General features: G+C 45.7%; 1 protein-coding gene across 5 annotated transcripts in view; it reads left to right on the forward strand.

The window, feature by feature from the left end:
* The window catches only part of UBTD2 (ubiquitin domain containing 2), a 77,345-nt gene that overhangs the window by 40,287 nt on the left and 20,386 nt on the right, over positions 1–16,672 (forward strand). For all 5 annotated transcript variants that reach the window (XM_055285243.2, XM_055285242.2, XM_055285239.2 and 2 more), the window contains exon 2: positions 13,972–14,208. In XM_055285243.2, coding sequence (XP_055141218.1) covers positions 14,034–14,208 — 175 coding nt within the window. In that variant the 5' untranslated portion in view covers positions 13,972–14,033. The remainder of the gene's footprint in view (positions 1–13,971; positions 14,209–16,672) is intronic.

The following is a 16,672-nucleotide window of genomic DNA, read 5'->3' on the forward strand; positions in this document are numbered from 1 at the left end:
CAACATGGTGAAACCCCGTCTCTACTAAAAATACGAAAATTAGCCGGGCATGGTGGCAGGTGCCTGTAATCCCAGCTATTCGGGAGGCTGAGGCATGAGAATCGCTTGAACCCGGGAGTTGGAGGTTGCAATGAGCCGAGATCGCGCCATTGCACTCCATCCTGGGGGACTAGAGCAAGATTTCGTCTCAAAAAAGAAAAAAAAATACAAAACAGATTTTCTTTCCTCACTTCCCAAGTTTTTGGGCATAATCAGTAGGGAGATAGGCTCTGGTAGGCTTATAACATCTTGACCTGCACCAAATGTCCAGGACATTTTAACACCAAAAACTGGGACGGGCTGGGCGCGGTTGCTCACATCTGTAATCCCTGCACTTTGGGAGGCTAAGGCGGGCGGATCATCTAAGGTTGGGAGTTCGAGACCAGCCTGACCAACATGGAGAAACCCCGTCTCTACTAAAAATACAAAATATTAGCCGGGCGTGGTGGCGCATGCCTGTAATCCCAGCTACCCTGGAGGCTGAGGCAGGAGAATTGCTTGAACCTGGGAGGCAGAGGTTGTAGTGAGACAAGATTGTGCTACTGCACTCCAGCCTGGGCAACAAGAGCAAAACTCTGTCTCAAAAAAAAAAAAAAAAAAAAAAAAAACTGGGAGGAAAGGGGAAACAGTCTTGCTATAAATTGATTCATCAAATAAAATTAAGCATTCTTTTAAAATACTGTTGCTGACTTAGTAGGTTTTTGTTCCAAATAAGCACTACCCCATAAATGTGGATATTTTTTCCATATGTCCATTCAGTTGTTGGATTCTGACTGTAGAATGCCCCCAGTCAGCTTTAATGTTCAAGGAGCACAAGAATATGTAGGAAGATGAGGCATGGGCCCAAATAGAACGTTGCAACTAGATCAGTGTTTCCTTCATGCTGAAACCCAAGATGATGGTCTGTCTCCCTTTTTGAAACCAAGGAGGCAACCCTGTTGATCTCTGATTTGCCTTCAGAGTCATTCTTCCCATGTCTTGAAAAATAGTGCAGGGTCTCAGCCATCTGTGGTCGTATCCTGTAAAAAAAAGAATTCCATTATCTGAGTGGCTTAAACAACGCCAAAAAAAATTATTTGGGAGGTGGAGACGGGTGCATCACCTGAGGTCTGGAGTTCTAGACCAGCCTGGCCAACATGGTGAAACCCCGTCTCTACTAAAAATACAAAAATTAGGCCGGGCGCGTTGGCTCACGCCTGTAATCCCAGCACTTTGGGAGGCCAAGGCGGGTGGATCACGAGGTCAGGAGATCGAGACCATCCCGGCTAACACGGTGAAACCCCATCTCTACTAAAAATACAAAAAATGAGCCGGGCGTGGTGGCAGGTGCCTGTAGTCCCAGCTACTCAGGAGGCTGAGGCAGGAGAATGGCATGAACCTGGGAGGCAGAGCTTGCAGTGAGCCGAGATCGTGCCACTGCACCCCAGTGATCCAGTGCTCTGTCTTTGGGGGACAGAGCAAGACTCCGTCTCCAAAAAAAAAAAAAAAAAAAAAATACAAAAATTAGCCGGGCATGGTGGCAGGCGTCTGTAATCCCAGCTACTCGGGAGGCTGAGGCAGGAGAATCACTTGAACCCTGGAGGCGGAGGTTGCAGTGAGCTGAGATTGTGCCATTGTACTCCAGCCTAGGCGACAAGAGCAAAACTCCCTCTCTTAAAAAAAAAATGGTTTCTCACAATTCTGGAGGCTAGAAAGTTGAGTCAAGGTGCCAGCTGATTTGGTTTCTGGTGAGGGCGTCCATCTTCCTGTTTTACATACCATTATCTTCTTGCTGTGTCCTCATGTGGCAAGGAAAAATCATCTCTCCTCTCTAGTCTTACAAGGTCACTAGTCCCATTCAGTGCCCCACCTCCAAATACTATCACATTGGGTATTAGATCTTCACCACACAAATTTTGTGAGGACACACATGCAGTGTATAGCCATGTTGTGGAACTTCAATTGTATAAACTATTGGTAAGTGATATCAGAGTCAGAACTGGAGTGCCTTATTGTATTTTGTGTCTTATTCTTTACAGGGTTTGAGGATTTTTCCCCCAAAAAAGTTTTTTTGGCAAAGTACTCAAATATTTAAAAAAAAAAAAAAAAGGCCAGGCATGGTGGCTGACACCTGTAATCCCAGCAGTTTGGGAGGCTGAGGCAGGAGGCTCACTTGAGCCCAGGAGTTTGAGACCAGATTCGGTAACATAGTGAGACCCTGTCTCTACAAAAAGCAATTTGAAGGAAACAATGTGGGTCAATTTTGGAGCATACATAGTGACTGAAATTTATTTTAATATATCGACTAAATAAAAGTTCATGAATCCTTACTACTACTAAAAAGGGAATGAGGGAAGACCTTTTTCTTACCAAAGAATGCCAGTATTAAAGGATGAAAAGAATGACATACTTAGAAGAATCACCCTTTTACAACCCTATAGCTGATTCAGGTAAGGATCATCAGTAGATACACTAAAGCATCATGGGTAACAGGATATTCAAGATGTCAGAGATCACCCCATGTGCTGGTAATTGCCAAGGACAAATTATACCATAGACGTGACATTCAGTTGCCTTAACCAAGTAGCCAAACTTAGCCTTCTCATGTGTCGCAATATAAAGAATATAAGACATATATGAGGAATTCTTACGCAAAATGTTTTACTTGACTCTAATAAAGCTTCTAAACCTAACTTGCTATTTATAGGTTAATACAAAGGGTAAAGGAACAAGTTAAAATGTCTTCACACATTGCCAAATATCCCCTGGAGGGTAAAACTGTCCCCAGCTGAGAAACACTGGCCTACATCAAATGACAACACATAAGCCTTGATTGGGCTTGGTATGAAAAACATTTTGGGACAGTTAGATAAATCTAAATAAGACTTCATAATAGATGATATACATTTTTAATTTTTCTTATGTATGACAACGATATTATAGTATGTTAATCTGACTGTTTGCCTTGCCATAAAGGAATACCTGAGACTGGGTAATTTATAAAGAAAAGAGTTTTATTTGGCTTATGGTTCTACAGGCTGTACAGGAAGCATGGCACTGGCCTCTGTTCCTGTTGAGGGCCTCAAGGAGCTTACAATCATGGCGGAAGGCAAAGGGGGAGCCATTGCATCACATAGCAAGAGAAAAAAAGGGGAGGAAGTGCTGTATTCTTTTAAACAACCAGATCTCATGGGAAGGGCACCAAGCCATTCATGAGGGTCTTCCTCTGTTGCCCAGGCTAGAGTGCAGTAGCACGATCACAGCTCACTGCAGGCTACACTTCCCAGGCTTGAGTGATCCTCACACCTCAGTCCCCAAGTAGCTGGGACTACAGGTATACACAACTACACCCAGCTAATTTTTGTATTTTTTGTAGAGACGAGGTTTCACCATGTTGGCCAGGCTGGCTGGTTTCAAACTCCTGGGCTCAGGTGATCCTTGCATCTTGGCCTCCTAAAATGCTGGGATTAGAGGTATGAGCCAGCACACCCAGCCAGCCTTACACTTCTTTTTAAAAAAACTTTTATTTACCATAGTGAGAACAAGTGTCAGAAAAGCCTTATACTTTCAATTATAGAGGTTTTATAATACCTGGCCCTACCAGATATCAAACTATATTATTATCATCTGCAATTATATATATAATCTAATTATATCTAATTACAGGTTTGATGTATTATCTGCAACTAAGTTTTATTTCTGGTCCTTGAATTTCTAGTTGTTTTATTCTGTCTCATTTTGCATCTAACACTGTTTCCAGATAGTGTCAAAAGTGGAGATAGTGGGCATCTTTCTTTTTTTCTTTTTTTTTTTTTTTTATTGAGACAGAGTTTCGTTCTTGTCACCCAAGCGGGAGTGCAATGGCGTGATCTCAGCTCACTGCAACCTCCACTTCCGGGGTTCAAGCAGTTTTCCTGCCTCAGCCTCCTGAGTAGCTGGGATTACAGGCACCACCGCTCCTGGCTAATTTTGTATTTTTAGTAGAGACGGGATTTTGCCATGTTGACCAGGCTTGTCTCAAACTCCTGACCTCAGGTGATCCACTCACGTCAGCCTCCCAAAGTGGTGAGATTACAGGTGTGAGCCACCGTGCCCGGCCAGCATCCTTGATTTATGTGTGTTCCTTCTTGCTCATGAATTGAGAGAAGAAAAGGTCTCTACAATAAAAAAAAAAAAAAAAAGTTAACTCATGATAAAGCCATTGCCCCCAACCAGTAAAATAAACCATCTTAGAGTTTATATACTACTTAAAAGTGGCAGTGGTCTCATGTTAGGTGATCATATTCTTTTATTTATATATATGTGTTTATGATAGAGACAGGGTCTCAATATGCTGCCCAGGCTGATCTTGAACTCCTTGGCTACAGTGATCTGTCTGCCGTGGCCTTCCAAAGTGCTGGGATTACAGGCGTGAGCTACCACACCCAACTGCCTAGTCGACCATATTCTTTTTTTTTTTTTTTTTTTTTTTTTTTTTTTTTATTAATTTTTGCATACAAAAACAATAAACATTTTCTAAAAATACATACAAACAAAAAGATGCGTATCAAACATATTAGGAAGGTTGCACATGGGAAGTCGGGGAATAGAAATGGGGGGTGGGAGTTAAAATAAATGAGAGAGGGACTTTATATGGATCAGTGATAATAACTCAATCCTCTATTTGACAAAGGAGGGAGAAGGAGGAGGAAGAAAAAGAAAGTGGGATAAAGGATCAGAAAGGGAAGAAAATAGAAAAAATTAGAGTATGACTCCAGGGTAGACCTGTTTTGTTGTCACTGAGTTGGTTGGTTGGTTTGTCTGTTGTATTCTTCATGTTTCGCCAAGTTGGCCAGACTGGTCTCGAACTCCTAGCCCGAAGTGATCAACCCGCCTCGCCCCCCAGAGTGCCGGGACCACAGGTGTGAGCCACCACGTCCAGCCCCCACATTGCTTCTGGCCTCCGTGGTAGACCTCCCAGACGGAGCGGCCAGGCAGAGGAGCTCCTCACTTGTACCCAGACACAGGGCGGCCGGGCAGAGGAGCTCCTCACTTCCCAGACGGAGCGGCCAGGCAGAGACGCTCCTCACTTCTTCCCAGACGATAGGTGGCCGGGCAGAGGCGCTCCTCACTTCCCAGACGATGGGTGGCCGGGCAGAGGCGCTCCTCACTTCCCAGACGATGGGTGGCCGGGCAGAGGCGCTCCTCACCTCCCAGACGATGGGTGGCCGGGCAGAGGCACTCCTCACTTCCCAGATGGGGCAGCCGGGCAGAGGCGCTCCTCACTTCCCAGACGATGGGCGGCCGGGCAGAGGCGCTCCTCACCTCCCAGGCGATGGGTGGCCGGGCAGAGGCGCTCCTGACCTCCCAGACGATGGGTGGCCGGGCAGAGGCGCTGCTCACCTCCCAGACGATGGGTGGCCGGGCAGAGGCGCTCCTCACTTCCCAGACGGGGCGGCCAGGCAGAGGCGCTCCTCACTTCCCAGACGGTGGGCGGCCGGGCAGAGGCGCTCCTCACTTCTTCCCAGACGGGGCGCCCGGGCAGAGGCGCTCCTCATTTCTTCCCGGACGGGGCGGCCAGGCAGAGGCGCTCCTCACTTCTTCCCGGACGGGGCGGCCGGGCAGAGGCGCTCCTCACTTCTTCCCGGACGGGGCGGCCGGGCACAGGCGCTCCTCACTTCCTCCCGGACGGGGCGGCCGGGCAGAGGCGCTCCTCACCTCCCAGACGATGGGAGGCCGGGCAGAGGCGCTCCTCACCTCCCAGACGATGGGTGGCCGGGCAGAGGCGCTCCTCACTTCCCAGACGGTGGGTGGCCGGGCAGAGGCGCTCCTCACTTCCCAGACGGTGGGTGGCCGGGCAGAGGCGCTCCTCACTTCCCAGACGGGGCGGCCGGGCAGAGGCGCTCCTCACTTCTTCCCGGACGGGGCGGCCGGGCAGAGGCGCTCCTCACTTCTTCCCGGACGGGGCGGCCGGGCAGAGGCGCTCCTCACTTCTTCCCAGACGGGGCGGCCGGGCAGAAACGCTCCTCACTTCTTCCCGGACGGGGCGGCCCGGCAGAGGCGCTCCTCACTTCCCAGACGGGGTGGCCAGGCAGGGGCGCTCCTCACTTCCCAGACGATGGGTGGCCGGGCAGAGGCGCTCCTCACTTCCCAGACGATGGGTGGCCGGGCAGAGGCGCTCCTCACTTCCCAGACGATGGGTGGCCGGGCAGAGGCGCTCCTCACTTCCCAGACGGGGCGGCCGGGCAGAGGCGCTCCTCACTTCCCAGACGGTGGGTGGCCGGGCAGAGGCGCTCCTCACTTCCCAGACGGGGCGGCCGGGCAGAGGCGCTCCTCACTTCTTCCCGGACGGGGCGGCCGGGCAGAGGCGCTCCTCACTTCTTCCCGGACGGGGCGGCCGGGCAGAGGCGCTCCTCACTTCTTCCCGGACGGGGCGGCCGGGCAGAGGCGCTCCTCACTTCTTCCCGGACGGGGCGGCCGGGCAGAGGCGCTCCTCACTTCCTCCCGGACGGGGCGGCCGGGCAGAGGCGCTCCTCACCTCCCAGACGATGGGAGGCCGGGCAGAGGCGCTCCTCACCTCCCAGACGATGGGTGGCCGGGCAGAGGCGCTCCTCACTTCCCAGACGATGGGTGGCCGGGCAGAGGCGCTCCTCACTTCCCAGACGGGGCGGCCGGGCAGAGGCGCTCCTCACCTCCCAGACGATGGGAGGCCGGGCAGAGGCGCTCCTCACTTCCCAGACGGGGCGGCCGGGCAGAGGCGCTCCTCACCTCCCAGACGATGGGAGGCCGGGCAGAGGCGCTCCTCACCTCCCAGATGGGGCGGCCGGGCAGAGGCGCTCCTCACTTCCCAGACGATGGGTGGCCGGGCAGAGGCGCTCCTCACTTCCCAGACGGGGCGGCCGGGCAGAGGCGCTCCTCACTTCCCAGACGGTGGGTGGCCGGGCAGAGGCGCTCCTCACTTCCCAGACGGTGGGTGGCCGGGCAGAGGCGCTCCTCACTTCCCAGACGGTGGGTGGCCGGGCAGAGGCGCTCCTCACTTCCCAGACGGGGCGGCCGGGCAGAGGCGCTCCCCACCTCCCAGATGGGGCGGCGGCCGGGCAGGGGCTGCAATCCCAGCACCCTGGTAGGCCAAGGCAGGCGGCCGGGGGGCGGAGGCTGCCGCGAGGCCAGACCACGCCACCGCACTCCAGCCTGGGCAACACCGAGCACTGGGTGAGCGAGACTCCGTCTGTAGTTCCAGTAGCTCGGGAGGCTGAGGCGGGCAGAGCACTCGGCGTGAGGAGCTGGCGACCAGCGTGGCCAAGATGGCGAACGCGTGCCTGCAGCGAAAGGAGAAAAGGCAGGCAGCGGTGGCGCGTGCCGGCAGACCCAGGGAGTCCGCGGTGCGGGCAGCAGCAAACCGAGTAGATTGCAGCCTGGGCCCGAGAGGGAAAAGAAAAAGAAAGAAAGAAAGAAAGAAGAAGAAGGAGGAAGGAAGGAAGGAAGGAAGGAAGGAAGGAAGGAAGGAAGGAAAGAAAGAAAAAGCTAGTCGACCATATTCTTAGTCCCAGTTTCATATAATATTATCTTTCTCAATAAAGTTGTTTTGTGGAGTGGGGAGGACTTGTGTGCTTTCATAATACTTTTAATAAGACTCACCCATTAAGAAAAGTTTGTAGGATCTGAGAGCTATAGTTAAAAAAAAAAAAAGTGGGGGGAAAAGTCTTTGAACATACTACGTTGCAGTAGGCGTTACAAAATGTTGCCTGTTTGTATGCTCAGATCATTGGTAAGGGGACTTACACTCTGAGAATCAGGGCTAGGAAGTCATTATGAAGTTATGTTGATTTTTTCCCCCCAATAAAGCTACCTCAAAAACATTGAAATTATATAAACGCCTTTAAAATTATTATGCTTCAATTGGTAAGCTTTAGGATATAAGCATGGCAGAAGTTCATTTTTATTTCATTTTTAATAAAATTATAGTACAGAAAATGATATATCTAACTTGTCTAGGCAGGTATTCCTACATATAATCCTTAGTCTCTAATTTGTTGTAGATGCTAAGTACTTACAAGTTGAAAGTGATAGACCGTAAAGCCACATCACCCCTTCTTTACTGCAGGATTCCTCTTTAGTGATCATGGTTGATATCTCCACAACATAGGTGGATTAGATAGGGCTAGGGAGCTGCTGCTTCTCCTTTGTTACCTTTTCCTGTGTCTGATCATAGCCATTCTGTTGGCCATAGTGAAGCCCATGGATGGATCATTTCTATAGAAAAACAGTTCAGCATATGCTTTATTTAGAGTGAATCTTCATTATTGGTTTGCTATGTAAAAACAAGCAGCTCAGTAAGACATGGAGTGCTATAATGGAAAGAGAGATCTGGGCTTTGTTGTTGCTGTGTTCTGTTTTGTTTTGTTTTGTTTTGAGATGGAGTCTCGCTGTATCGCCCAGGCTAGAGTGCAATGGTGTGATCTCGGCTCACTGCAACCTCTGCCTCCCAGGTTCAAGTGATTCTCCTGCCTCAGCCTGCCAAGTAGCTGGGATTCCAGGTGGCTGCCGCCACGCCCGGCTAATTTTTGTATTTTGGGTAGAGATGGGGTTTCACCAGGCTGGGCACGGTAGCTCATGCCTGTAATCCCAGCACTTTGGGAGGCCAAGGCTGGTGGATCAACTGAGGTCAGGAGTTCGAGACCAGCCTGACCAACATGGCAAAACCTTGTCTCTACTAAAAATATAAAAATCAGCCAGGCGTGGTGGCAGGTGCCTGTAATCTCAGCTACTCAGGAAGCTGAGGCAGGAGAATCACATGAACCCGGGAGGCAGAGGTGGCAGTGAGCTGAGATCATGCCATTGCACTCCAGCCTGGGCAACAAGAGTGAAACTCCATCTCAAAGAAAAAAAAGAGAGATGGGGTTTCACCATGTTGGCCAGGCTGGTCTCAAACTCCTGGCTTCAAGTGATCCCCCTGCCTCGTCCTCCCAAAGTGCTGGGATTATAGATGTGAGCCACCGCGCCCAGTGAGACCTGGACTTTGAATTTGGGCATGTGCGTTCTAGTACGGGCTCATTATTTTAAGCCATCCTTGTTACATCTTAGTTTCCTATCTGTCAGTAAGGTTGGATTATACAATCTAAGATCTCTTCTAAAATTCTCAAACAGTAGAGAAGATTTGCATATTGTATTAATTGTTGGTATTTTAGGCATTTTAATTGCCATATCCCTATTTTTATTTTGGCAGTTAGTTGCTTTAGGTAAAGGGAATATATGTATTATGCATGTATGTATATATGTGTATATATAGTGCATTCTAAATTTACGTGAAAATATTTGCAAGTGTCCTTTTAGTTTAGCACCGTCTATTACGGAAGAGTTCTAATACTCCATTTTTTCCCTCACGCTATTGTCTTATGGAAACTGATGCTTCCAGTTTTCAACCTGTTAAAGCTGTTGCTTGAGTCATATCTTGATATTTTCACCTTATCCATGCATTATGGCCTCTTCTTTCTTCATTTGAAGCGTTCCATCATTAAATCAAGGTTTTCAAAGAGGAACCCAAAACAAGAAAACAATTATAATCTTACTTAACTTCAAAATTGATTGTTTTTTTACCAATGTCAAAATGAGTTTTTGGTAGAATGCTTTAAATTACGTAGTAAAAATATTTAAAATTATGTGTTATTTAGATCTGAGAAACAAGCCTTACTTGGGTTTTCTGTGTGTTAGATCTATTTATTTGTTACAGAGTGGGAAGAAGTGTTTAAAGATTACAAGGAAAGATAAAGAGTGGGTGAATATGATTAAGAGGCTTCTGAGAAAAAGATGACTTTTGGACACATTTTGAAAGAAGTGGTAAATGTGGATTGATGGGGGAAAGGATATTTTCTGAAATAGATTGTGTGGTTTTTTAACATTAGATTGCTTTATTAATTTTTTATTTCTCATATGTTAATTCATAGAGCACTAAAGATGGTTGGTTACCTGCAGTTTAAGGATAGAGAAGCAGAAATTTGGGGAATAAAAGATGTTTCCTGCCTTTAAATTCTTCACTGTTAGAGCATGGTACCTAGTCCTATATGCTATGTATGATACCAAGCATCTCTCTTTTGGTATCAGCAGTCAGAAGATGTGTGAAGCAGATAAAACTGAAAGTTTAAGAGCATAAAATGAAATCTAGTTGAGTATGTATATATTCCACATCTTATAAAAATGTTTGGCTTGGTACAAACATGAGGTACTTAGCTGCCAGGCTGATAATCTGTGTCCAAGTACTGCATTTTCAGAAATACAGGTTTGTGGCACCACCTGAAATTAAAGGATAAGATTTGGTGAACAAATGCCTAGCAAGTGTACTCTGATAAGGCACAGGAAGTGCATGGCAATCATAGGACATTTCTTTAACATTTAAGGAAGGGATTGGGAAGTTATGAAAAGAAGAAAGACAGCCTGTATATTTTTGCCAAGGGACTTAAAGATGTTATTTCATATAGTACCTCTAAGTTCATTTTTACTTATTTAGCAAACATTTATTTGCAGTTTTATTATATATCATGCATTATTATGAGTGGTTTATGAATATGAACTTAAGTCCTCTTAACAACCCTAAATATTTTCATGTTTTCACAAGAGGATAGTTCAAGTGCTTTTGTTAAATGCTAATTTTTTGCCCAGTTATTTATTTAACAAAGGTTAGTCATTTAGTTTAACATGAAACTTGAAACCTCAGTTTTTGTAGTGAAAATTCTGCACTGCTCTGTGGTTTCACTAAAGTAATTATGTTACAAAGATTTAATCATTTTTTAACAGTGGACATTCTATAGACAGATATTCTATATTATGTTTATAATGCAAGCAGAAATAGGCAAATAAAAGTAATCTTCCTTCATGTCACAAGAATTTATTTTGTCTTTTGCAGGATAATTACTATGAAACTTTTGACAGCATGTAGATTTGAAAATGCATTTGGGGCCTGTGGGAGTGGCTCATGCCTGTTAATTCCAGCACTTTGGGAGGCTGAGGCGGGTGGATCATGAAGTCAAGAAATTGAAACTATCCTGACCAATATGGTGAAACCCCGTCTCTACTACAAATAGAAAAATTAGCTGGGTGTGGTGGCACGGGCCTGTAGTCCCAGCTACTCGAGAGGCTGAGGCAGGAGAATCGCTTGAACCCAGGAGGCGGAGGTTGTGGTGAGTCGGGTTGCACCAGTGCACCCCAGCCTTGGCGACAGAGCAAGACTCTATCTCAAATAAATGAATAAAATTTAAAAATTAAAGAAAATGCATTTAGAATGATTTTCTTTAAGCAACATAAATGCATCATCTATTCTTTTTGTGGGACTTCGTTCATCTATGCTTAGTACAAATGGAGAGAGGTGAAATGAACCTACCTCACATTTGTAAGGAAGGTGTTTTACAATTTTTCCAAGGTACTTTGTACCCGTACTATGATTGTTTTTCTGTTGGCTTCCTCTTTTCAAAGTCCTCTTCCTTTCATTTGCTTTAGTTTTAGGTTCTGAGATTCTTCTGTGGAAGTTTTGTTATTTTTGTCCGTGCTTTGTAATTCTCTCAGAATGACAGAAAAAATTATACTGAGTTATCTCTCGTGCATTTAATACATATGAGGCCAGATAATTCTGTAGAAATACTCAGACCCAAAACTTTATTCAGATAAATATCTTTCTGAGTCTACCTACTTACTGTGCCATCTTCCACTTCCTGGTCAGTAAGCTGAGTGTTGTCTGTAAACTGTCTCTAACTCATCTAAATGATAATGTAGCAGAAAATAAAATCTACCTTGCATTCCATCGTGTTGGTGCAATCAGTGGGTTGTGTTATCAGACCAGATTCTGAACGTCTTCTAGAGAATTATGCTCTAGCTGCATTGTCTGTATTATTTGGAAGAGGCAGGGAAAAATCATTAGTATAGACTGTGTTTCTCACATTTGAATTAAATATAATAGGCACATCTGTAGTGTTACTCCCAGTAGACACTCAGTACATATTTGTTGATTAAATAAAGAGACTTGGATTCTGTTTCCAGCTCTGCTACTAAATGGATGGGTTTCCTTTTCTGCTTCCTCACCCTTTCAGAACTCACCTGTTTTGCATTTCACTAGGACAAGTTAGAGGGCAAAAAGTATTTGAGTGAATGCTGAGGGTTTTAAGTGGAAAACAGCTAGTCCTTTGGTGTGCCACCCTGAGGGGAGAGGACAGAAGAGACCTGACCTGGCAGTCTTTGTTGAGAATATAGCCTGGAGAGTAGAGATAGCCCAGGGTCTGGAGTCATTTTATTTTCTGTTTTGCATAGTCCAAATTTCATCTGGCCCTGGGCCAATGAGGGAGTAGTCAATTTCATGGATGCTTTAGAACCAGTTTGAGAGTGATTTCTTTAAAATTGGTATTCTTTCTGCAATTAAATATAGAACATTGAATTTTGACACACACCCTCTCTCCTTCCCACCGGCTGTGTCATTTATTTCCCACCCACTCTTCCAACACTCTTATCTTTTCATCCAGCTTCAATTTTCTTTCTATCTTCTATCCCATCTATCAAACTATTTCCTATCTGTAGCACTGTATAATCTTACAGAGCCATAAATAAGAATGGCTCTGTAGGTCAATATGACCCATGGAAATAGATCACAGATAATACACCAGATTGTTATCTGGGTGCAAGGATGCTGCATCACACTTGTTCCAACACTACTACTACATAACATTCTCTAAGGGGAGATGCTGCCACTTGCCCTCTGTTTTCTTCTTCTTGGGTTGAAACTAGGGTAGGGTGTTGTAGTTCTTCTGCTCCTTGTGGTTCGGAGCTAATCCCTTGGCCTAGCATCAAAGATTATCTCTTTTATTCCCAGTTCCTCAAAAAACTAAAGTACTGATTCTACGCTTTGTAAATTAGTTCCTGTTTGAGTTCCAGAGAAAGGTATTTACAGTTCCTTGACCAAAGTCCAGAGAGTAGAATGCTAGAGGAAGCATTCCTCTAATCAGTTTGTTCATGATTCTGGTGGTTTGCCTCTTCTTTCTCTGGACACTGAAAAGCAGTCTTTTACCTCTTTGGATTTTCTTAGTTCCTACTTCCTGGTTTCATGTGTCCAAGCTACTATTGCCATTTGGCTTCCCCAAGTATCTTGCCTCTCTTTTATGGTGTCTCATGACTCTCATATCCTGCTCTTACAGTCTGATGAAACACTTATCTTCTAGGCAGTTCTTTTAAAATGAACAAAACTTTCATTGTATTCAAAAAAAAAATTTTTTTTAGAGCAGTTTTAGATTCATAACAGAATTGAGAGGAAGGTACAGAGATTTCCTATGTACTCCCAGTGCCTACACATACATAGCCTCCTTTCCCTAATTATCAACATCCTCCACCAGAGTGGTACATTCATTACAACTGTAATTCTCTGGGGTTTTTTAGTTTTGTTTTGTTCTGTTTGAGATGAGGTTTCACTCTCACCCAGGCTGAAGTGCAGTGGCATGATCATGGCTCACTGCAAACACAACCTCCCAGGCTCAAGTGATCCTCCCACCTCAGCCTCCCGAGTAGCTGGGACCACAGGCACATGCCAACATGCCAGGCTAATTTTTGTGTATTTTGTAGAGATGGGGTCTCACTGTGTTGCCCAGGCTAGTCTCGAACTCCTGGATTCAAGCATTCCTTCCACCTCAGCCTCCCAAAGTGCTGGGATTACAGGTGTGAGCTACTGCACTCAGCCTGTAATTCTTTTTGATGATCCTGTGGAGAGGGTGTACTGAGTGGAAAAGAGCTACCAATTTGTTTTGCATAGAGCAATCTAATGTCTCTGTTCACTTTTGTAGTTCCAAAATGTGTTAGAGAAATTTCAGAATGCACAAATTAGCTAGCAGGCAAATTTCTGGCTGTAATTTTGATGAAATAATCCAAGAGAGGCATGACCAGATAACTTTTGATACATATTTTATGAATTTTGGTTTTGATCTCAGTCTTTTATTTTTTTCTCAGTTGCTCTAGGTCGTAACCAGCCTTTGAAAAAGGAGAAACCAAAATGGAAAAGCGACTATCCTATGACAGATGGACAACTACGCAGCAAGAGGGATGAATTTTGGGATACTGCACCAGCTTTTGAAGGCCGAAAAGAGATTTGGGATGCCTTGAAGGCTGCTGCACATGCTTTTGAGAGCAATGATCATGAACTGGCACAAGCAATCATTGATGGTGCAAACATAACATTACCACATGGTAGGTTTGGTGTTCCTCAAGGACAGAGGGAACATAATCAGCTTTGTTTCTGATAGCAAGAAACCAAATGGGAGAGTTTTTTTCCTTGCTATGAATTATTCTTTTTTTTTTTAATGTAGCAAGGAATAGCATTCCTCTTTTTTTCTTGTACATCTTTCAGCTGGAGACAGGTTTTACTTTGTGTGTTTATATATATATATATATATTTTTTTTTTAATATATCTTAATTTCAGAAAAGAACTCTTGATCATCTAAAAAGTTTCCATGTAACCTAGTTCTCCGTGAAGACCTCTTCTCTCCACCCTCCCACCCCCACCTCACCAGCCTTATCACCCTGCCAATCTATTGGAGCTTCCACTTCACTAGTTTCCTCCTAGCAGCGCTAGAGATAGAGTCTCAGTTTAGATTTTGTAAGCTGTAGAGACTCAGAGGATGCTCCTTTTAGTCAGTATACTTTCTCATCAAGCCTATTTTTGGCATAATAAGCAAACCCAAACTTAGAAGAGTCCCACATGTTTTTAAGGACAGTTTTCCATGAATTTTTTTTTTTTTTTTTTTTTTTTGAGACAGAGTCTCGCTCTGTCGCCCAGGCTGGAGTGCAGTGGCGCAATCTCGGCTCACTGCAAGCTCCGCCTCCCGGGTTCACGCCATTCTCCTGCCTCAGCCTCTCCAAGTAGCTGGGACTACAGGCGCCCGCCACCACGCCCGGCTAATTTTTTGTATTTTTAGTAGAGACGGGGTTTCACCGTGGTCTCGATCTCCTGACCTCGTGATCCGCCCACCTTGGCCTCCCAAAGTGCTGGGATTACAAGCGTGAGCCACCACGCCTGGCAGTTTTCCATGATTGTAGCCCTGAGCATTCTTAGGAACTTCTCTCTTTTGCGTAGGAATGTGACTCTTTTAAGGATAACCGTAAGCTTTGAATGTTTCCGGGGATGCACATATGCTGGTCCATGTGCATACTCTTGTTTGGTCTCCTTGATGAGAAACATAGGAAAATTTTTCATGCTACATTGAGATTTAGGTGTTAATTTTGTATTTACATTTTTTATTTCTGTTTTAATATTCTCAGTATTCTCTTTAGTTTTTCAAGTTAATATTTTTCAAGGTTGTCTTTTCAGATCTATGTAATAACCACCTTGCATTGATTTCTATTCATTATTATACCTTCATTGTTTTAATCCCCAGTATCTCTGTTTATCTACATTCTTAGAGGAACAGGGACTTTGATTGTTTAGCCATCTGCTTAATGTCCTTTCACTCTATGTCAAATGAAAGATTTTTATTTTATTCTATTCTTTCTTTCTCTCTTTTTTGAGACAGTCTTGCTCTGTCACCCAGCAGGCTGGAGTGCAGTGGTGCACTCAGCTCACTGCAACCTCCGCCTCCTAGGTTCAAGTGATTCTTGTGCCTCAGCTTCCCCACCATGCCTGGCTAATTTTTGTATTTTTAGTAGAGACAGGGTTTCACCGTGTTGGCTAGGCTGGTCTCAGCTCCTGACCTCAGGTGATCCACCCACCTCAGCCTCCCAAAGACCCTTTTTTTAAGAGACAGATCTCTGTCATCCAGACCAGAATGCGGTGGCATGATCACAGCTTATTGCAGCCTTGACCTCCCAGGCTCAAGAAATCCTCCCATCTCAGCCTCCTAAGTACCTGGGACTACAGGCATGCATCACCATGCCTGGGTACGTTTTTTGTGTGTGTTTTGTTTTGTTTTTGGAGAGGCATGGTCTCACTATGTTGCCCAGATGGTCTCCAACTCCTGGGTTCAAGCAGTCCTCCTCCCTTGGTCTCCCAAAGTGCTGAGGTTATAAGCATGAGCTGCTGTGCCTGGCCAAAAGATACTTACTATATCCTTGCCAGATGCCAAATCACCATTAATTTTCTGATTAATTGTGTTTCCAAGAAACATTCCTTTTTTTTTTTTTTTGAGACAAGAGTCTCGCTCTGTCGCCCAGGCTTGAGTGCAGTGGCGCGATCTCGGCTCACTGCAAGCTCCGCCTCCCGGGTTCATGCCATTCTCCTGCCTCAGCCTCCCAAGTAGCTGGGACTACAGGTGCCCGCCACCACTCCCGGCTAATTTTTTTGTATTTTTAGTAGAGACGGGGTTTCACTGTGGTAGCCAGGATAGTCTCGATCTCCTGACCTCATGATCCACCTGCCTTGGCCTCCCAAAATGCTGGGATTACAGGCGTGAGCCACCGCGCCCGGCCGAAACATTCCTTTTTTTATAGCTGCCTGTTCTTTTTTTTTTTTTTTTTTTTTTTGAGACAGAGTCTCACTGTGTCACCCAGGCTGGAGTGCAGTGGCGCAATCTCGGCTCACTGCAAGCTCTGCCTCCCAGGTTCACGCCGTTCTCCTGCCTCAGCCTCTCCGAGTAGCTGGGACTACAGGCGTCCGCCACCAAGCCCGGCTAATTTTTTTTTTTTTGTATTTTTAGTAGAGATGGGGTTTCACCATGG

This window comes from Symphalangus syndactylus, chromosome 7, assembly GCF_028878055.3.
Source record: "Symphalangus syndactylus isolate Jambi chromosome 7, NHGRI_mSymSyn1-v2.1_pri, whole genome shotgun sequence".
Taxonomy (NCBI): domain Eukaryota; kingdom Metazoa; phylum Chordata; class Mammalia; order Primates; family Hylobatidae; genus Symphalangus; species Symphalangus syndactylus.